Here is a 23,801-nt window from a genome sequence, read left to right as displayed (position 1 = left end):
ATATATATATATATATATATATATATATATATATATATATATATATATATATATGGCTTTAATTGTAATGTAGGAACAAGATTTAGGGGAGGACCTAATTGGTTGCATGGAGTGAGTCGTGTTACTATTCAAATTTACGAAGTAGTGTAAATTTCTTTAGAAATTTTCCGGTGTATTACAATTTTTCGAGCGTGCTACCTTTAACATTTTTTTATGGGTCCGCTATGATAAAACTTGCAACAATCCCAATCCATACTTCAAATACAATTGGAATGCAAATGAAATGCATGTGAATTTGTCACTAGCTTAGGTACAAATACTTATCACTATAGGCATGCAGTCTGTCAAAAATCTGTTACAACATATTTTCATTGAAAATTCGTCAAAAAAAATGGTCAACAACTTCCTGTGCAATTTTGTCGTAATCCCGTCACAATCCATGTCTATTAGAGTTCTATCACAATCGTTGTTCGTCTTAGTTTTGTCACAAAAAAGCCAGCAAAAACATTTCGTTACAATTCCATCGGTATTTACCCACGGTTTTCTTACGATGAAAATCATTTTGCTGGAAATTTGTCATTGTTGACCATATACCGACAAAGTACTAATGGATTTGACCGTCGGTAACCGTCTGGTTCTCTTGCAATGCATAAAAACCATCTCACCTATGAACCAATGTTATACATAAGATGCAACAAATGTATGATTAACTTAACATCTTTAACATCATTTGGCATGAAAGTTTACAAAATAAAATTTTACCATCTCTAAATGCAAAATATTCTAATAATAATAATAGTCACTATAAGCTCATCATCAAAGTATCATGATAATCATAATCACCATAACCTCGTTATCAAATCATCATATAATATCATATAATACTAACCAGTTCAAACCAAAAAAAATTGTCAAAATATTAGGTCTTGCCAAAACATATTATCACCTTGTTATATACCAAAAACGCTGACACTTGTATTATAAAAGATATAAAAAAACCAAAAAGTTTTCATAATATACCAAGTTTTTAGTGGTTTTCTTTAACTGCTCCAAAAGTGCAATTTGATTTTGCAATTGTGTACGACTTTTCAGCCTCCAACTCGTCGCTCATGCTATGTCTTCCCATCCTTTTTTTTAATGTCAATTCGTTTTCTTAAAGCAACTTATGTATGTATGTTTAAAGATAAGTCTTATTTAATTTGTACCATTAAAACAAAGGCATGTTGTTAATTTAATCTTGATTCTTATAGTTTTCATACTTTGTGGCATAATTAACGATATGATAAAGTGAGACATTAATGAAAGCCATAGTCATAATGAAAGCCATAATAATGAAAAGGAATTTCTTATACCAAATATAGAAACACTTGTAGAGAAATGGATTCATAAAAAGTGCGTAGGATAGAAGAACAAGAAACGATACATACATTTCCTCACAACCGGTAGAACATCCAACAACCTTACCCACCATTAACCTTCACTTTAAAAAAAGGTCAAACGTTAAAGTCCACATTCCTAAAATTATTACCGGACTTATCATTTTTCAAGACCCGCATGAAAGAAAGGTAGCAAGCCAAACAAATCTTATGTCATTCGTCTTTTTTATATGCATTCCTAGTAATTCATTATCTGTTACTTCTATACACATTTCAACTTTTCAGTGTTTTCTATATAACAAAAGAGGGAGGGAGAGAGAGAGAGAGATCGAGGTTGATTGTAGAATTAGGCTAGCACCAAATCCTTTTGACAGTCAAATCCCTATGACCTCACAACAATTGTGGCATATTTAATTCCTATCAATATATGAAGGACTAGTCATCTTCCCCTTCAGAATATATAGCTACAACTTCCACTTTTTTCTTTCAAAAACCGAAGCTTAACCATTCATCTTTTCGCCTTCACATCAATCTTTCTTTAAGATCGCAAGGACCCAACTAAAAGACAGCAAGAAGATGGGTAGATCACCATGTTGTGACAAAAGTGGACTCAAGAAAGGGCCATGGACACAAGAAGAAGACCTCAAACTCACACAATACATTCAAATACATGGACCTGGCAATTGGCGAACCCTGCCAAAGAACTCTGGTGAGGTTTTTTTTTTTTTTTTTTTTGGTGTGTGTGTGTGTGGGGTGCAACCCCTTATTTGCTTTGTGTTAATTAAGTCATATATAGATTTTTTTTAATTATAGTTTTGGTTATATGTAATAGGACTTGAACGATGTGGGAAAAGTTGTCGTCTTCGATGGACAAACTACTTGAGGCCTGATATCAAGAGAGGAAGATTCTCGTTTGAAGAAGAAGAGAGCATCATTCAACTACACAGTGTTCTTGGGAATAAGTAAGTTCATAGATCAAGATTTTTATAATCATCTTTTCAGTAATCGGCAGACCATGTGAAAGTCTTCACAACATCTTTAAAAAAATGATGGATATTGTAACAAGATTGGCTAGTTGCTATTTATCTGTGCAATTTGCAATCTAAAGAAATGTTTATGAATTTTTTGAAAAAAAATATTTAATAAGAAGGTGCAATTTGAATTAGTCTATTACAAGTATTCATATCTCAAGACCAACTAAAATGATCTATTAGCGTTAGCTAGGCATAGAAAATTAGAAATTACTTATGTTAAGGTCCAATAAATTCTAATTAATTGAATATCAACTTGGTTATTCCAATAGGTGGTCCGCAATTGCAGCTCGTTTGCCTGGAAGAACTGACAATGAAATCAAGAACTACTGGAACACCCACATCCGGAAAAGGCTAATCAAGAACGGAATTGATCCAGTGACTCATCGTCCTCGTCTAGATCTCTTGGACCTTTCATCCATACTAAGCTCAGCTTCCTTTAATCTCTCAAACCTTTTTAAAATCCAAAGCCTTGTAAATCCCCAAGTCTTAAGGCTTGCCAATCTCTTAGCATCAACATCATCGAATCAAGAAAACAAAGAGTTGTTTCTTAATAACTACATAGCCCCCGTGAATCAAAAGCCAAATGAGCCAATCGCAAATGTCACTTCCACTCCTTCAAACCTTCCAAGCAATCAACTTTGGCATCAAGAAAACCACATGCAAGTAAATAATGGCCAATACTTTTCAGGGAACTTGGTCAGCTTGAATTCCCAAAGTAGTCAAGAAAAGTTGATGCCTCCATGCATAACTGATAATTCTATTGCCCTTCAAAACTATAGCGATCAATTTACCTCACAAGCATCAGAAAGCTCAAGTTTCCAGCCATCAAATACTGAAAACAACAATTTTAACATCGATTCTATTTTTCCAACACCCATCTCAAGCCCAACACCATTAGATTCATCATCCATGTTCATCAATGGCAGCAGTACTGAGGATGAGATAGAAAGTTACTGCAACAATATTTTCAAGTTCGAGATTCCAGAGAGTTTGGAGTTGGAAGATTTTATGTAGATATTATTGTAAAATAGACGTCTTAATGGAACGATGAGGATCTTATTGTGGTCTTCTCATATGTGATGTTATTTGCTGGATTCTTTAAAGCTGCATGCTGTATATGCTGGGTTTTTTTTTTATTTTTTATTTTTTTAATGTTATTTTATAATTTTTTTTTACGGAATAAAGCAACTTGATATAGTTAACTTGTATTGAAAATGTTTGTAATTGAGAAATTTTCAAAAATAATCAAATAAAAACCCATGTGTAAAAAATAAGCAAAAAGATCCTACAAAAAATGACGGCTTTTGTAGACTTGTCATTTATTCTGCGAACTAATAATTTATGAGGGCTCGCTAAATTAACCACTAATTTCATTTTTTAAGTCTTAATTTTTTTTTTCTTTGTATAAGAAAAAAAATATGAAAAATCAAAGTTATTAAAATTTAATTTCAACAAAATAAGCATAGTCATGAAAATAAAAAAAAAAGAATTATTTTTATAGAAACCAAAAAGAAATATTGTCTCCAAAAAATAAAATAAATTTTTTATATTATTAAGTTTGTAAAGAGATAATGTTATGATTTAGCATGTTTTTATCCTTAATTTGATATGATCTAGATAATGTTATATGATCCAAGATATTAAGATAAAAAGTATACGATTCAAAATGTTATTTTCTAAAATATTATGAACCAAAATCTATAGTAATTAATTAAAAGACTATATTTAGTTTGGAAATGATTTAATTATGATTCAAATCACTTTTATGATACTTAATAAGCATAAAGTAAGGACCATTAGTTTTTGAAATGATTCGATCAATGCTCTGACTATCACAGCTCTACATATTGAGAAAGTCTTTTGTTTACTTCCTTGTTTCCTGTCCTTTCTGTTATTTCCTTTTGTATAAGTTCAGCTTGTATTCTTGTAACATCTATTTTTCCAGATTTGTTTTTGGACCCTTAAGTTTTGATTTGTTCCAAGAAGGGTCCTCGATGTCAAAATCCGTGACTTTTTAGTGTTGCTCGAGTACACGGGGCACACGTTTTAGTACGCTGAGCATACCATATCCCGTGCCAGTACGCCGTGTGTACTCCGATACGCCGGGCGTACGTGGTTCAGACCAAAAACCCTAATATTTAGGGTTTTTGCATTATTTAAACCCCATTATAGCCTCAAGACCTTTCCTTTTATCAACCCCCATCCTAAGATCGACCCTCCTTGCAAACACTAGTTCATTTTGAGCATTTTGAGCCTTTGGAGTGAGTTGTGTGCTTCCTTGTTTGTGAAGAAGAACCCTCAAGAAGTAAGCTTTGCTCTCAAGAGTTTGGATCCATCATCTCCCTTTCTTTATGCACCATTTGGAGGTATAAAGCTCCAAACTTGGTTTATGTTTTACTACATCTTAGTTAAGTCTTGATTTTCATCTTTTTGTCCCAAAGCCAAGAGCTTGGTTGTAATGCCCTAAATCAGGTATGGCTTGAGACCCTCGAAGAATTCCTATTTTGACATAATTGGTCCCTTGAGTACGCTGGGCGTACTTATGAGTACGCTTAGCGTACTCTGCATGAAGGATCGCGGAGGAGCCTTACGTACGTTGGGCGTACGCAACAGAGGACCAAAACCCTAAATCTCGGACTTGTCCCCTATTTAAACATCTTTTAGCCTCTTGGACCAACCCTATCAGTCTCTTTAGCCTCATTCTGTCACACCCCCAAACCGGAACGGCGGAAACGTTCAGGGGCGGAGGACGTCATGTACAGTATCACAACAATGCATAATAGTAAACAAGCAACAGCATCATCCATTGCATTAATAATATAATTTTAATACAAGTGTGTTCTGTAGTTTATAAGACACCAAAAATGAATAATCAAATATAAAGACGAGTCTTGAAAGCTCCGTCTTCTCAAAACCTGGTCATCTATACCTGTCTACTGGCGACCTGAGAATACAAGTTATTTTGAAAGCATAGATCAGCATTAAAGCTGGTGAGTTCATAAGTATTTTAGTGTCATTGTTTGTATAAGTTTGAAGAAAGTGTTTGTAAATGTTTGATGTAAAAGTTTGTAAGTGTTTAATGTAAATGTTTGTAAACTTCCTAGAAAATCCTATATTTTCTACTAAAGTAGTCTTCTACCAAGACCCAACTGTTCTTTGTGTTTGTTCTTTTGTAAAAGTGAGTATTTTCCCAAAGTATGACTATCATTACCAAAATATAGTTATCATTACCGTTTATGTGAGAAGATCACAATGTGAATGAAATGGGAAAAATAAAGTTGTACTGTAGTTTTATCTAAGTAACTACCAATGTACTAACTACCTTAAACTTGTTTGATTTAATTAAGGTAAAATGTGATAAGATTGTAACCATACTTGATCAACTAGTATAACACGACGTTCGAGACGTCGAAATGATATGACATTCGTCACCCGTAGACCTGTAGGTCCCACTGTAGCTAGCAGCAAGGTGTAGGATGGTCAGTCCCGTATAGATCTGTACACAAATTCACGCTCTCCCTCCAGGAGACTCTGGGTACAAAATGTGATGCAGCAGTATTTTTCCGAGCCATGAAGTAGTATCTCACATTAATGTTATAATATTCTTGTATTTGTATAGTATGTTCTCTCTGTCTACTGTATAGTATGTTCTCTCTGTCTAGTATATAGTATGTTCTCTAGTGTATAGTGTGTAGTATGTATTGTTTCTCTTTATAGTGAGTGTTGTCTCTCGTTATAGTATGTTTGTACTGACTCATGTATGAACTGACTCTTTGTATGTTTCATTGTGCTAGAAATAGTAAGTAGTGACTTCCTAAACTATACCTATTATAGTTTACTAGCAATGTTATTTGTATGAATGAAAATGTTTGTACACCTTTGCTACCCAAAGGTATTGAACTGAACGAAGAACTATTATATCTATATGCATATACATAATATATAACTAAGATTCAAACGACCTTCGGACAAACAACCGATACCCTAAGTCCACAACCAAACAAGGAACAGGAAATAAAACGAGTTATCAGTCATAAGTCCTTTTAATCCTACTTATATAACTATATCCATATAGACATGATTTGACAAAGTATAAGTTTAAAAGAGTTTGATAAAGGGGTTTTGCATATAAAAGAGTTTGTAAAACGATTTAAACAATTTTTTTGAAAACACAGTTTAAAGTATAAGAAATCTATCTGTTTGATAGTTATTAATCACATGTGATTGATATAATAACTATAATGTTTCTACTTGTATTCTCCCCCATTAAAAGCATTTAAAATCATTTAAAAGATAAGTTAAGGGGTATGAACTCACCTGCAGTGATACGAATGAAAGATCGGTTTGTAGGATGTTAAGTGTCAAGTGAAGACTTGAGCACAACGGATCCTAATAAACATATAATGACACATATATGTATATAATTAGTGTTTATACAACTAATCATGTAAGGAAAACACCCTAGGACTTAGTAAACACTTAGATTGAAGTGTTAGAAGTACAAAGGGTTGCATATAATGGGTGTACGGCCACACAAGTGTGTGTACGACCACCAGGTGTACAACCACTTGGGTGTACGGCCTGGTGTGTACGGCCATGGAGTGTACGGCCGTACACTCCTTGAAGAAATGGTCAAAAAGTGTATTCCAAGGTTCTATCTTGCATCCCCTAGGTGTCCATGACTTTGTGCTAGCATAGAATATGAGTTTGAGGCCAATATGCCCTAAACAAAGGGGTGTACGGCCACATGAGGTGTGTACGGCCGTACACTCCTTGATGATCATGGTTTGGACGATTTCTAAGGAGCATATCTAGTAAGTAACAAGCATAGGAAGGAGTACTTACGATATAGAAGCCTTTAGGGGTGTTTGAGGTCCAAGAGCTTAGTAGGTGTTCTTGGTGTTCTTAGTGAAACTGAAGAACACTTGAAGATCTACCAAAATGAAGTGATTTCATGGATGAAATCAATGATCCTTACAAGATAGTGAAAGGAATCAACAATTCAAGGGAAGAAACACTTACAATCTTGAAGATCTAGATGAAAAATCGGATAGTAGTTGAGAGAGAAACGAGTTCTTGGCTTAGAAGTGTGAAAAGAGTTGAATGAAGGCTAAGTCTCTCATTTATACATGAGAGTGTACGGCCAGAAGGGGGTGTGTACGGCCGCACACCCAAGTGTACGGCCGTACACTCCTCATGTTGGAGTGTTTGGCCATTTTGGGAAGTGGTGAACTTGTGGAACCCAATTCTAAACCCTAACTTTGAAGGTACTAGGCTTAAAACACTCTAATTGACTCTAAACAATGCTAGAAGATAGCAAAAACGAGTCTGACCTTGATTGATTTGAATAACTGTACAAGATAGAAATTTCGGGTTGTCACACATTCCGTTTACCTTCAGCTGAGATATTGTGTGAGAGGGTTTTGAGCTTAAGGAGTGGGTTTTTGTGGCCATTTTAGAGTTCTTTCAAGAAGAGGAAGTCGTCAAGCAAGCTTGGGATGGTTTGGTGCTTCAAGAATCTGCATCTTGGTCATCTTGCAAAGCTTGTGGAGGTAAAAAGCTTGCACCTTTCCACTTAAATCTCTAGATCTAGCTAGGATTTTCTAGTTTTGTCCCTTTGGTCGATTTTGGACCTCCACTTGTGAGTTAAGCAACTCCAGAAGGTGGGAATGACAGATCTGAGGTCCCTTGGTCCTTTAGCATCATAAAAATGGAGTCTTGATGGGATTTTTGGCATCATGCATGGGTTAAAGACCTTGGAAAGGTCTTAATGGAGGTGTTGGGTGTATATGAGGCATGCAAACGCATAAAGTTGCCAACTTTATGCCTTAGGACGTCTGAACAAACTTAGATCTGGCTTTTGGACGTAAAGGAATCGAGTATTAAGCACTTAATGGAGAAAGTTCTTAACCCGGTAGTACGTTGGGCGTAACCCAGTGTACGCTGCGCGTAGTCCCAAGATTTCCAGTACGCTGCGCGTACCCGGATGGTACACCAAGCTTACGCATCGCAGTTGGGCCCAAATCTGTTTTGGGCCTTTGAGATATTGGGCCTCATTTAGGTATTAGATATAGTTGTATTCTGGGAATTATGAGTCATTTCATCTGTTATGGGCCATGGACATATTGATTGGGCCTTATTGGGCCAAAAGGCCCATTAATGATTTTGGACATGGACTTTGGGCCATTAGCAAGGGAAGGATATATGGGCCTTATGAAAGGGTTTGGAGTTTGGGTTTCCTTTGATTAATTAAAGTCTTAACATTGATTAATATTATTATTCAGCACGGGAGGTTACGGACTGTTAGGAGAGCAGCTTTTGTATTCAGCAGACAGAGGTGAGACTCCTCACCATACCAATGGGTCTAAGGCACCAAGGCCGACCCCATTTTATGATGTGTAGTATCCTAGATGAGATTGTATTATGTGACATGTTATTTGGTATGAGCTAGGAAGTATGCTTTTGATATATGTGGTATGTTGTATGGAAGACCATGGCAGAGCCCATGACACTTGGATGTAAGACCATGTAGAGAGCCCATGGCTTTCCTATCAAAGACCATGGGAGAGCCCATGGCACTTAGGTGTAAGACCATGCGGAGAGCCCATGGCATCCTGGAGTAAGACCCTGGGGACGATCCCACGGCATCCTTATCGGTTGTATGCATGACTTATGTGATATGTATAGCTGTTATAGCTAGTCTGATATGTTGTATGTGGTTTGTGTGTGGTATGCTCTGGGGAACTCACTAAGCATTAGCTTACGGTTTGTGGATTTGTTTCAGGTACATCTGAGCCCAAGGGCAAGGGCAAGGCGTGATGGCGCGACGTGCACTCTCACTCGGATATTTTATAGGACATTCTGATATTTTGGACATAAAGTTGTAATTGATATGGTTTTGAAAACAATTGTAACTGGTTATGTGGATGATAAACATGCATTTTGGATAATTAAAAATGAAAAATTTATTTTGAAAATTGGGTTGTTACATTGGTGAGTAGAAGGTGTTGGATTAGTGTCTAAGTCCATAACTATACTTGGTATGTACTTGACCCGATTGGCATGGTCCATTTGGGTTGCATGGCATCAGAACAATTTGGATAGACTTTTGTGAGAAAAGGATATTTATAATTTGTTAATATATTATAAGTTCTAATATATTAATATGAAATCATATTATTTAATTAGTATTGATCAAGGATTAATTTGGAATTAATTTTGTGATCAAAAGGAGACTAATTAAATATATGGGGATTGATTGTGTAAATCATTCATTCTTATATATGTGGGCTTATGATCCATAGTTCTTCATGTTGGGCTAAACCCATGGATACTCCATGGAGGTTTTAACCCATGGAGCATGAAGAATATGGAAAGACATGAGTTACATGGTGTAACCCTAATAGCCACAATATATAAGGACCCCATGGCTCAAGAAATTGGCACTAGTGTGTGTCCACATGAGGGCTAGCCAATTTGAGCATAAGAACCTTTTCTCTCAAGTTATTCCAAGTTGTTGGTGATGTTGTGTGAACCATTTGAGGTGTCATACTTGAGACACTAGGCTCTTAAACTCCATGGAATCAAGCTAAAACAAAGAGGTATGTAATTCTACTAGAATTTATATTATATGTACTTCATATTATGCTAGTTAGAACAATACCTTGGAAAATTGATATTTGCATGTATAATAGAGAAAACATAGATCCAAGGTATTTAGGGTTGCATGTACACCTTAGGAGTGTTAGAATGCTCAAAACCCTTCAGTGGTATCAGAGACTAGGCTTGTTTTCAATTATACATTATGCAAATTGCTGAAAAAGCTGAAAAAATCGATTTTCTGGCTATCTGGGCACTGGACTCGCCGAGTCCACTTATGGACTCGCCGAGTCCATGAATAAATTCATCCTACTCGTCGGGTAGGTTCATACACTCGACGAGTAGAAGCCCCTGACAGCATATTTTCGACTTTTAAGGCTGGAATTGGACTAGGAACATTACCCTAAGCTTTTTTTGAACTTATAAACGTGTTTTTGATGTGGTAATGTTCATGCTAATCCAATTTCAAAGATAATTGTCATAATTTCAAGATTTGTATTAGTTTTATGTTCATGCTAATTTCTTGAAGATTGATGATTTGAATTATCTTGTTCTTATGAGTTAGCTTAGATTAATAGAAAAGTTATGAGATAATGTGTTTTCAATCCATATTTGTGACAACCGTCAATTTTTTGCCAAGTCAAAGTCAACTAAAGTCAACAAGTCAAACCGGTCAACTCATCTAACCCTTGTATATTAGGGATTCCATTATGATTCTTATTGTACTACTCGCAATCTTAATATAAAGTATCACTTAGAGTTTTCACGTGTTCGGAAATTCTAAACCCTAATCAGGGTAAGTGATAAATCTACTCGATAAAACATTATTCCATACCCCTCGAGAGCGTATAACATTCATAACAAGGCTTAACAGAGTGTAAGAACCTTGCGTTGCGAAGCCAAACACTCAAAAAGGTCACAAAAGAAGTCTCTCCCAATCTCTTTCACTTTAACTCTCCCAAAACTCTCTAAGTAGGAAAAATCTCTCCAAGTATGTGAAATCTCTCCCAAATCTCTATCTGAATGAGAAATCTCTCCAAGTATATGAAATCTCTCCCAAATCTCTCTCTGAATGAGAAATCTCTCCAAGTATGTGAAATCTCTCCCAAATCTCTCTCTGTATGAGAAATCTCTCCAAGAATGTGAAATCTCTCCCAAATCTCTCTCAGTATGAGAAATCTCTCCAAGAATGTGAAATCTCTCACAAATCTCTCTCTGAATGAGAAATCTCTCCAAGTATGTGAAATCTCTCTCAAATCTCTCTCTGTATGAGAAATCTCTCCAAGAATGTGAAATCTCTCCCAAATCTCTCTCTGTACGAGAAATCTCTCCAAGTATGTGAAATCTCTCCCAAATCTCTCCAAGTATGTCAAATCTCTCCAAGTATGTCAATTCTCTCCCAAATCTCTCTCGAAATCTCTCTCAACTTCTTATAATCACTTGGGGCATCCCGACCCTCGATTTAGTCGAAAACCGCTCGAAAACGGAAGTCTACGCGAAAAACAGCCTTAAGGAGCCGAAACCCTCTCAAGGAGTCGAACCCTTCTAAGGAGCCGAACCCCCCTTAAAGAACCGAAACCACCTCCTGAGAACCGAACCTGCTAAGGGACCGAGAGGCCACCTTCGGTCCGAGATCTTGACCTTTGGTCCGAGATCTTGACCTTCGGTCCGAGATTGCTACTTTCGGCTCCTACTCCACTTTCGGTTCCCTCTACTCTCGGTTCCAGCACACAGCCGAACCCTACCTTCGGTTCTATGCTCCTAAGGAGCCGAACCTTCGCACCTTCGGCCCTGAATTTCGGATTTCAGCAATTTCTACCCGGTTTTCAATATTTTTAGCGTTTTAAGCCCGTTTTTTGTGATTTTAACGCGAGATTTTCACCCAAAATCATATTTTAACATATAGAACCCCATACTTCATAATTAATCACGTTTTTGGGGTATAATCATTATCCAAGAAGAGTGGGTGGGATATTATTGGTGGAGTGTTGACTTTACTTTAGTGTATGACACAAGCAACCACCCATGCACACTCAATGACGAGCCCTTGTCCTTTCACCATACCTAGCCCTTTCATTGTACTTTTTCCATCATTTTCCAGCCACATCCTTGATCCAAGGCTGGAAAACCCCCCTCTCTCCTCACATTTCTCTCATTTTCCACCAAAGAACAAACTTCATTCTCTCTCACTTTCTCTCTATAAATTTCGAGATTCAAGGCTATTCTCCAAGCTTTTCTTCTACTTTTGGTAAGTATTATCATCCTTCATATGATTATTCCACCTCTTTCTATTCAAATCATAGGTTGCTTACACAAATATCGTCATATTTGTTGTTAGAGCTTCAAATCTTCAAGCATCTCCCAAGTGTTCTTGAGTTGAACAATTCTTTTCTCCATCATCCATCTACTGAAATCACTTAAGGTGAGTTCATACCCCTACATTTTCATGTTTTCTTCAAGTTTTAGGGGGGGAATACAAGTTAAAACACCAAAAACTTAACTAAACTCAAACAACAGCTTTCATCAGAAAAGTTGAGTCTTATTCACGGACTATTTTGACTATCTTAAACTTAATATCTTTCAAAACTGTTTAATATGAAAATAGTTCAGGTCCATACCTTTAAAATGACTACTTGCACATCTCCATACGATTTTTCTACGATTTATGGTGATTTTTACAAAACTGTCTATCATTTCAGAAACGAATTCGGACCAGTCTATGAATATGAACATTTTAACACAAGTTAAAGACTTCTAAAAATCATAATAAAAATTATTAATAAACTAGACACATTTTGGGAACTCTCAGAATTTACGGATTTATTTTTCGACTTCGTATGATTTTTCTAAAACAGTGCAGAACGGTTAAAAACTAGTCAACAGCTTATAACTTTCATAACACTTTGTATTATGTTGACCAAAGTGTATAACAATAAGTTCTAAATATTGAATGTATTTTCTTGTTCTTTTATCATCATAAACTGAAATTTAGTCATTCATGATAATGATTCTTCATTCATTTCGAACACATATAATAAGCTATAATAAGCATAGTTTATGGATTTTATTCCCACAGAAAAAGGTTTTACTCTCAAAACAAATGGGTTTTTCATATATTACATGATAAACTATAATAGGTATAGTTTATGATTCCATTAACACAACAAACATAGTTCGGAAGGTTTTATTCCCACAGAAAAAGGTTTTACACTCACACACACCACACGTAAACTTGTTAACGTAAATTGTGAGACATTCCTCTTAGTACTCCTAGAGTACAGGTTAAAATTCCTGGTAGTTATAACCAGAGTCTCTTGTAGGGAGAACGTGATAGTTGTGTATAGATCTATATTGGTTTGACAAACCACACGTGAGCTGCATGCAACAGCTAGACGGGCAGGTCTGAGGTGACAAGTGTCATTATCTTTTTCGACGCCTGAGAAACGTCGTGGCAGGTTCATTAGTCATAGTATGGTTATAACGACTCACATAGGGAGTTAACAACACATAAAGTTTACGGGGATTTTTCTCAAATCAAAAAGGGTTTTATGTCGATTTAAAATCAATTTTTATATCAATAAGTATGGATAGTACTGTACACTTTCGGTCTTGGGATTTAAGACAACACATCACTTTTATAAGGAAAATATGTACTGTACACTTTCGGTCTTGGGATTTAAGACAACACATCACTTTTATAAGGAAAATATGTACTATACACTTTCGGTCTTGGGATTTAAGACAACACATCACTTTTATAAGGAAAATATTGGATTTTCTTTGGAAACATATTTCTATTAAAACTACATTTCGTCTAGAATTGTTAGACTTCAGCTATAATTGCTAAGTGTATATGCTAGAGTTTTATAAGAATCTAGTCACAATCGACTTAGAATTGGTGGGCCCGTCTTATCTCATGTTCCTTGTTTGGTTGTGGACCTAGGGCAGACCCATTATATTCAACGGTTTATTTAACTTAAATTTTATATAACTTATATACGTTGGGCGACTATAGAAGGAATCTATGGGTCCTTCTAGGGTACATTATCGCATAACATAGGAGCATTCATTTCACACTTAATAAGGAAAATATTTGATTTTTCTGGAAACATACTCTGTCGCTTTTAGAAGGAAAGCGGTTTCTTTCTCAAACAAAACTCTTATGAACTCACCAACTTAATTGTTGACACTTTTTCAAAACTACTTGTATTCTCAGGAAATCAGTGAAACAGGAAAACCAACAGCATTTTGAGGATAGGACGATAAATCGTCAAACAGTTCATTTTGTCATCATAATGTAATTGATTTTGAAACATGTAAACTTATTCTATGGTGAACCCTTTTCAATTATATTTATGATGGTTGTATTTACTTTGAGCACTATTATATTCGTTGTTGTGATACTATACATGAAGTCCTCCACCCCCGGACGTTTCCGCCATCCTTGGTTTGGGGGTGTGACAATATTGATCTAAAAGTTAGTCATAAAATGTGTTTTTTGTAACTTGTCCTCAAGTTATATGAAAAGTCACATTTATGATTTTTTTTAAACACTCATAAGATTTCCATAAGTTATGAAAGTGAAGAGTCTCATTTTTAAATGCTTTAAAGTCTTCCATAACTTATCCTCAAGTTATGGAACTTGAAGAGTTTTTTCATTAAAACTACTTTAAACACATAAGTTATGGAATTGAAAAAGTTTTGTAGTGTTCAAAAACTTGCCCTCAAGTTTTGGAATTTGTAAAGTTTCCCCAAGAATACTTTCGTTCCAAGTAAAGCCCTTAGAGTTTTAAAAGTTAAAATTCAACCCTTATACTTTATAGTATTATAAGTTAATAATATATATATATATATATATATATATATATATATGAATAAATTACACGAATGGTCCCTATGGTTTAGGGTAATTTACGCGATTGGTCCCTAACTTATTTTTTTAACTCGGAATGTCCCTACTGTTTGTTTTTGTTACGCACTTGGTCCCTACTGTTTATTTTTGTTACGCGTTTGGTCCTTGTCTTACCTAAAAAGACTATTATTTAAATAGAGAAAAATGGTGTGGTAGGTAAGGTAAGGTGATGGGGGTGGGGTTGGGGGTGTGTTTATTTAAATTAAATAAAAAATCAAGGGGAAAATAGTGTCTTTAGGTAAGACAGGGACCAAACTCGGAACAAAAACAAACAGTAGGGACCTTCCGAGTTAAAAAAATTAGTTAGGGACCGAATGCGTAAATTACCCTAAACCATAGGGACCATTCGTGTAATTTACTCTATATATATATATATATATATATATATATATATATATATATATATATATATATATATATATATATATATATATATATATATATATATATATAAGAGCAAGTCAGTCTTACCGTTAGTAGGCCTCATTCACGAAGCCGGTCTATAAGGGGGGTATAAGGTTGTTGCCTATAAAATGACAACTTAATGGGTGTCCACTCTCATCCACCGCTTCCTTGATTGGTGGATGATCGTTAGCCGAACGGGTAGGACAAGGACTATAATTCTCCCTTCATTAAAAGTATTGATGATAAATACTAAGTAACTAAACCTTATTCCCAATCTTAGTTACTTAGGAAAATGTGAATTTGGTGCTAACCCATGAAATTACACTTTGCACTTTGCTTAAGTCGTTAGTGGAGCGCGTGTGGTTAACCGGCACACTACCCTGGATTTAACAAGGTAGGCAAAGGGTAACTTAATGTTTATCATAGTATCGGTGGAGCGCGTGTGGTTAACCGACACATTGATTGAGTGGTAAATATTAAGGGTATCAAGTATATTTGCACGGTTATTCACACCTTGTTTTGTGATCCTCGGCATCCCAGTCACAAAATTTGAGAGGGCACAATCGAGATTGAAACATGCCATTGAAAAGTTCAATGAATCTCAAAAGATCTAGGAGTTTCAAATCCAATTAAAACCTAATAAATTATTTCATTTTTTATGGTGGAAATTGGTGAATCGTCATTCGCCTACCTTCAAATATTCTATAGCTTGGATTACGGCATCCCTCTTCCAAGTTATAAAATATTGTGTTGGGTCCTAGCCTTAATATTTCATATTGGGTGTTATATTAAGGACTTTAAATCAACTATCTTGAATATCTCCCAAAAGATGTCTGGTTCAGACGATTATGATCTTCCCAAAACTCTTGGAACAAGCTTTCCTAATGAAGATGATGTCCCGGAAATCATTCTTCACTCCCTCCACCTCCTCCAATTATTCTCCCTAACCTACAAGTTCAAGGTCACTCAAGCCCTATTGGCAAGCAAGGGATATGTGTGGTCACATCTTGGAGATGAAGTCACATATTGACAAGCCGGGAGAGTTGGGTGTCAAAGTCTTGAGAAAGTTGGTTGTTCAATCACTTTCCAAGTCTCATAGTGTGTGTCCTTTGGGACTACTATGTAAAAGACTATGACATGACCCTTAATGATCTTATCTATTTGCTTGGTGCTGCTGAATCAACAATGATTTGGAGCTCTGGGAAAGCAAATTTGATTAGTAGATCAACTTCCCATGGACATTAACAATTGGTAACATTGGATATCTAGAAAAGCTTTTTCTTCCCAATGGAAAGGGATCGACCATAGTCAACTCGGTTGACCAAATGGTAAAGAGAAAGGCTAAGTCTGAGATAGTCTCGTGTACCATTCCCAAAGGGTCCATATGTTTCTATTGCCCAAGGAAGGGGCATTGGTTGCGAAGCTGCCCTAACTACCTGAAAGATCTGAGAGAAGGTAAAGTCAAAAAGTTTGACTCTGCTTCAGGTAAGTCCACTATCTAACTCTCTTAAGTTCCTATTTGAAGATTCTTAATACATTTTGATGTATGGTAGGATCAAGCAAAGGGAAGGAAACTTAAAGAAGAGTAAGCTGATTCTGATCGCGAAGATGGATTTCGATCGCATGGTTCGGTGATCAGAATTTTTAAGCTGCTGCTTAAGAGTTGTGATAGATTGTTTAGGAATAGATAACAACATAGTTTTCATATGCATTTGTATTGTAAGGATAAGTTTTTCTGCAAGTTTTAAAATAAAAGAAAATTTTTGATTTTATTTATTTTCAGTATCCTTACAATGGCATTTGTGGAAAATTGTTGTTTATATGTTTCCATTGATAGCAATATTGGAAAATAGATTTGATTCTTTCATTTGTGGTAGTGTCATAATTTACCAAATAAGGAAAGATTCTCATCACCCAAGTTTCAGTTGGATAGAAACTTGGAATCATGCAAGTTGTATAGTATGATGAATGAAAATTTTCATCTTTGGAAAATTAAGACTAGTTCCTTGTTCACATGTATATGTGAGTCAAGTGAAGGACTAAGGGATCGAGTACACATTCTTGTGCACTGGTCAAGTCCACCACAAAAGATCGATAAGACTATTCGTCATGATTTACTTAAGTTTAGTAAATATGGTTATACTTACAAGTTTAAGTATAATTCTGAAGCATTGGAAAAGTTTCAATGTATGGCAGAACGAATGAGAAGAATCAAATTAGGCAGAAAGATAAAAGTTTCTCAAATCTAAAAAGATGGGAGAATACTTTAGTATCATGATTTGTAATCATCTTAATGATTAAGAAATCATATCACAATTAGTCCTCTAAAGACATCTTAGTGCATTTCTATGGCTAAGCAGAGGAATCATGAATTGTTGAAATGGTTAAATCAAAAGATGAATCATACTTCGTTCCAAAAAATTGATTCTTAGAGTAATACTCCAAGATTGTAACTTGAGTGACATAATCTTAAGAAGGTTTATAACACTTGTCAAATGTAAGAGTAAAATGTGTTCTACTCTTATACATTTGAAATTGGTAAGTTGTGATGTTTTGGATAAAACAGAGACCAACTTAGGCCAATTGTATGAAGTGTTTTTCTTGATAATAATCCGCACTATCTATTGAATATTTGTTTGTCAAGGAATGGGTCTTGGCAAGAGAGTCTTATATGTCAAGAGGACAGTGGGAGTCTAAAAGATCTTGAAAGGATCTAATCAAGAATAAAACCTGTAGTTTATCACTAGCACACGACTTGAGGTTTATAACCTATCGTGTTGACATATTCTTATTTCTGTGCCCATTCTAGTTGAAGTTGGCTTTGCATATGAGTTCTGAGAGTTCTCAATTGGTTGCATAACAACTCGGAAGCCATGACAGGCCCTTGTGCTGCCAGGTGGCAAGAATTTAAGATTCCACAAGTTCAATCCATATGAGTTTGGATTTGTCACTAACCTTGTCTTGTGATTATGGTTTTGACAAATTCACATGGATAGGGACACATACACCATAAAATCTAAGTGTCATAAGGTTTCTCTCCGATTCATGAAAATGATGGTGAGGAAACGCTTTCACTAAGTAGATTTTAAGTAGATAGCAAGTGTAATATTTGCATTCTCAACGTCGTTAGTGGAGCGTGTGTTGTTAACCGGCACACTAACATGGACTTGTGAGAAATGGCAAAGGCCTAAAAAATTTAGACTATGATTACTGCATCCCTTTTCATAGTTCTGAAATTGTTTAGACACACATGTGTGCTATCTAAGGAAAGGTGTATGATTTTGATAAAGTTTTATCAAAGCATCTCGTATCAGAAGTCTGAACTTTGGTAAGGAAGTCAATAAAGTATTGATTTCTAGAAGTCCAACTGATTTCTGAGTACATGTCAAAGCTAGTGGGAGCATAAGTGTTATGCTGATATTTCTCATGTTAGTGGGAGCATGATAATTATGATAAGTGTTGCAAGTTAGTAATGTTAATTATAGAAAACAAAAAGTTTCAATTGGGAAAAGTTGTTTTGCTATAATTAAGGGAGAGGAAAATATACTTCTTTTCAAATCTAAAAGCTTAGATCGTGAGATTTTAATCAAATTTAGTCAAGTATATATATGAATGTTATGTTGGAATGGTTCAACATAAGGAAATTCTATATATGGGAACACTATTTGCATTCTAAAATTCGATTATGATTACGGCATCCCTTTTCATAATCTGAATTATGAAAACTTGGCAAATAGAAATAGAAACATTATAGCAAAAGACTGGTCTAGTATCATGTCTTTATGTGAGACATCATGAATCGCGTCCCATATGCTTCGGATATAGGGTCGATTGCATGTGCTATAATATTCATTTGTTCTAAATTTTTCCAAATGCCTAGAGCATTAAGAGGAAAAAAGTACTAGAACTAGATATGACTAATTTGATTAAGCAATTATCGAGAACAATCTAAGGTTTACTAAAGATTGGTTGCTCAAGAACAGTTGGAAGTATAGTGTTAATTTTGGAAGGAGCATATTGACATATTCTGAAAAGAGGCAACTCTTGTTCAGAGGTAATAGTTAAAATGAGAATATGGAAATGTTCCCATAGGTGGAAGTTATTCATTAAATATGTGTAAGATTAGAAAACTTAATGCAAAAAGGATGTTCAAAGCAATGTTTTTTTAATATGAGACTTCGTTTCCATGGAGTTTATCTCCATTGGAATACTTTGTAATGTCTGTTGACAAGTCTTTGTGACTTTGTGCATAATCATTACAAGAGGATCAGTGCATATAAGTTTAAAATCTAACAAGATTTCGGTAAATGGCAGGAGTTTGGAATTCTTGAATTTGCAGTAAGGATTTGGGATTGTGAAATGAGAATCATTGGAATTATGTTCAATCGATCTATTTCACAGAGTAAAGACCATAGAGAAACTTAGTGTGCATACTTGGTGTATGGTATAACTAATGTTTAGACAAACATAGTGTGCATACTTGGTGTATGGCATGACTAGTGTTTAGAAAACATAGTGTACATGCTTGGAGCATGGGACAACTATTGTTTTTAATTCAAGTATAAAGTTGATAGTTTGAAACAGTATGCAATGAATGATGGGTAATCAATATGGTGATAAATAAAAGGTGTTCTATTTATATTCATAAGTTCTGAGACCATATTGGATTCGATTATTCTTGCGTTTCACTTTGCATGTTTTGACTTCTAGTATAACTAGGTCGTTCTTCCTGAATGACTAAGTTATTCAAACCATCCACAGTCGGTCATATATTGGAAGTAGATATGATTCAAGACTGTCATGAAGCTGGTTTGTAGATGTCCAAGGTAGTGGACATAGCAAGAGTTGTTGCAACATTCATGAGTGCTCATAAGTTCTGAGTATTGGATTAAACCCACGCTCATTTGACTCACTTCATGGATTTTATCACGAGTGATCATGAGACGATAATATCTTATATTCTTCAAACCTAGAGATATGAGTTGTTGCCTATGAGTTGGTTATACATTGATTGTACGAAAACGCATTGGTAACTCGATGTTATAAAACGTGCCTTTGTGTATGATTCAACAAGTAGTAGAACAAGCATATGAGTCGAAGTTTATCCATTCCTTTTACCCTTAAAGGGAAAAGCGATATTTGTGGGCCCCTCGATGATTTAGTGATGACACCCCGAAGTGCTTGGCCAAGCCTGGACTGATTTGATTTGTTCAATTAGTCGGTCGTCATAAATCGGAAATCGGGAAACAACAAATGGATACAGAGAATGATTATAATCTATGTCTCAGTTCATATGATATCTAGAATGGAGGAATATATGATCCCTTATCTAATGGACGCGTCATTGATTTGTTCAGAGTTCGACAACAGCTTTTAAGAGCTACGATTGCTAGTCGGGTTTTGAAGTCATACGCAATAGTAGTTTTAGACTTATCCAAGTGGGAGACTGTTGGATTAGTGTCTAAGTCGATAACTATAATTGGTATGTACTTGACCCGATTGGCATGGTCCATTTGGGTTGCATGGCATCGGAACAATTTGGATAGACTTTTGTGAGAAAAGGATATTTATGATTTGTTAATATATTATAAGTTCTAATATATTAATATGAAATCATATTATTTAATTAGTATTGATCAAGGATTAATTTGGAATTAATTTTGTGATCAAAAGGAGACTAATTAAATATATGGGGATTGATTGTGTAAATCATTCATTCTTATATATATGGGCTTATGATCCATAGTTCTTCATGTTGGGCTAAACCCATGGAGTAACCCATGGATACGCCATGGAGGTTTTAACCCATGGAGCATGAAGAATATGGAAAGACATGAGTTACATGGTGTAACCCTAATAGCCACAATATATAAGGACCCCATGGCTCAAGAAATTGGCACTAGTGTGTGTACACATGAGGGCTAGCCAATTTGAGCATAAGAACCTTTTCTCTCAAGTTATTCCAAGTTGTTGGTGATGTTGTGTGAACCATTTGAGGTGTCACACTTGAGGCACTAGGCTCTTCAGCTCCATGGAATCAAGCTACGACAAAGAGGTATGTAATTCTACTAGAATTTATATTATATGTACTTCATATTATGCTAGTTAGAACAATACCTTGGAAAATTGATATTTGCATGTATAATAGAGAAAATATATATCCAAGGTATTTAGGGTTGCATGTACACCTTAGGAGTGTTATAATGCTCAAAACCCTTCAGAAGGTACTGTAAAGCCTTTAAGGTGTACTTTTAGGCATTTCATGGCAACTTAAGTCATAAAAATGCAAGCTTGGACCTTGGTTTGTCCCCATGCAAGAGTTATAAGTATGGAATGAATTGAACAAGTTAGGTTTTTTGGTGTTGGGCTCTTTGTAGCCACGCAAAGCCATAAAGTTTGCAACTTTATGGCCTTAGAGGTCTTAGCAAGCTCAAATCTGAAATTTAGACGTAATCTCTTAAGGCATTAATACCTTATGGAGGGTTTTGCCTTTGGGTGCGTACGTTGGGCATAAATCCCAGTACGATGCGCGTACAACACCCAACCCCCATGAATCTCGTTTCGGGCAAGTACGTTGGATGTACAAGCTTGTACGCGGGGCGTACGACTCAGTCCAGCAAAGGGTTGTTTTTGGGCCTTGAATCTTTAGGCTTTGATTATTGGGTTGGACCTAAGACTTTCATGGTATTAGGTCAATTTTGGTTTTGGGCCCATGTTGGATTGTGGACTTTTGGGATGTGGGCCTTGTTGGGTCAATAGTTTTTTGGACTTTGGGCCCTTTTGGATTTGGGCCATAGTGACCTTTGGGTATCATTTGGGAGTTTGGTCCGTATTGGGCTTTTTGGTGTCAATGAATTGGGCCTCGGATATTGGGCCAAGAGAGGGAAGGTTAAAATGGTCTTCTACCATAGTTATTGGACAACTGATCTAGGAATTTTAGTTATAGTTGTGGCCCAATTATTAATTGAGTATTATCTGATGATGTATAGTGCTGAGACTCCCCGGATCAGCAGCCCGAGCATTTATTCGATTTTCAGTAGTTGAGGTGAGTTTCCACACTAGATCCATGGGTCGAAGGCACCAATGTCGGCCCATTGCGTGTGTTGTAGAGTGGTAGATGTCTTGTGATATTTATATGGAAGACCATGATCCAACCCCTGACATTTGCATGAAAGACCAGGATCTGGCCCCTGGCAGTTATATGGAAGACCAGGATCTGGCCCCTGGCATCTGTATGCAAGACTAGGATCTGGTCCCTAGCATCTGTATGCAAGACCAGGATTTGACCCTCGACAATGAATGGAAAAACCATGGTTTGGCCCATGGCAGGAAATTGTTATATGACTATGATTTGGCCCATATCATTTGTTTCTCCTATATGTGTGGTATGTGGTATTTTGGGGAACTCGCTAAGCTTTGTGCTTACAGTTTGTGTTTAGGGTTTCACGTACTTTCGGTTCGAAAGGGAAGGGACCGATGTGACTGCGCAACATCCCCAAAGTTTTCCACATTAGCAATTAATGATATTACTATGATGTTTAAATAATATATTTACTTTGATTGGTTTTGGAACAACTCGTTTGTATGATTTACTGTTTTAAAATTGAAAATTTTACCTTGGATTTTCGGGACGTTACAAGTTGGTATCATAGCCTTGGTTTGAGGGATTCGGGCACACTCTCAGGTATGTATGAACTCAAACTGAGGAATTGGTAATATTTTGAATGAAAATAAGTTTCTAAAAAGATCTTTCTAAAGAAAACAAGTTTTTGAAAAGATTTTTATAAAGAAAAAAGGGGTGTGATGCGTGCAATCAACCGAGCTCAAGTAAGTGATTCCCAGAATACCCATATATGTTGATATGATATATGATATAAATATTCAAATGCTAGGATAAGGCTACGGATACTTTCAGGAATTGCATGGTAGATAGGCCTGATATGTGATGCCTTGTAGCCTAGGAGAATTTGATGATATGCTAGATTTAGAATCTATATTGGTTGAAGTGATTGCTAAGTGTACGTGTAACATCCCAAAAATTTCAACAAATTTAAAGTTTTTCAAAACAACCCATTTACTAAAAGAAGTGTATACAAAACCATTGTTTCCAAACATTATTTAAAATCAAAGTCTCCCAAGATCCATTCAGTCGGATTACCAAGGATGTGCACGGTAACTCCTTCGCCTTGCCACAATCATCTGAAGCACCTGAAATAATAAAGTAAAACTGTAAGAACGAAGCTTAGTGAGTTCCCCCAAAGTACCACCACACAAATATATAACATATATAATCAAACATGTCGAGTCCAATCAACCATCGGGTTGGAATACCCCAGGCCCAATCAACCTACGGGTCCAATCATCCTCAAGATGGAATACCCCAGGTTGGAATACCAATATAAGATGGGTCTAGTCAACCATCAGGTTGGAATATCCTCAAGCCCTCAGTATGAATCTGACATGCCAACCGGCCCT

The 23,801-nt window shown here is 35.9% G+C and overlaps 1 protein-coding gene across 1 annotated transcript; it reads left to right on the top strand.

Annotated features, from left to right (window-relative positions):
- Nucleotides 1–1,814: 1,814 nt before the first annotated feature.
- Nucleotides 1,815–3,583, top strand: LOC145162442 (transcription factor MYB41-like). Its single transcript, XM_079081587.1, has 3 exons — nt 1,815–2,085; nt 2,209–2,338; nt 2,680–3,583. The coding sequence occupies exons 1-3, from the start codon at nt 1,953–1,955 to the stop codon at nt 3,422–3,424; spliced, it is 1,008 nt and encodes a 335-aa protein (XP_078937713.1). The 5' UTR covers nt 1,815–1,952; the 3' UTR covers nt 3,425–3,583.
- Nucleotides 3,584–23,801: the final 20,218 nt, after the last annotated feature.

Source organism: Lactuca virosa, chromosome 3 (assembly GCF_052849685.1).
Source record: "Lactuca virosa cultivar CGN04683 chromosome 3, Lactuca_virosa_CGN04683_v6, whole genome shotgun sequence".
Classification (NCBI taxonomy): domain Eukaryota; kingdom Viridiplantae; phylum Streptophyta; class Magnoliopsida; order Asterales; family Asteraceae; genus Lactuca; species Lactuca virosa.
This window is presented reverse-complemented; position numbering and strand designations above follow the sequence as displayed.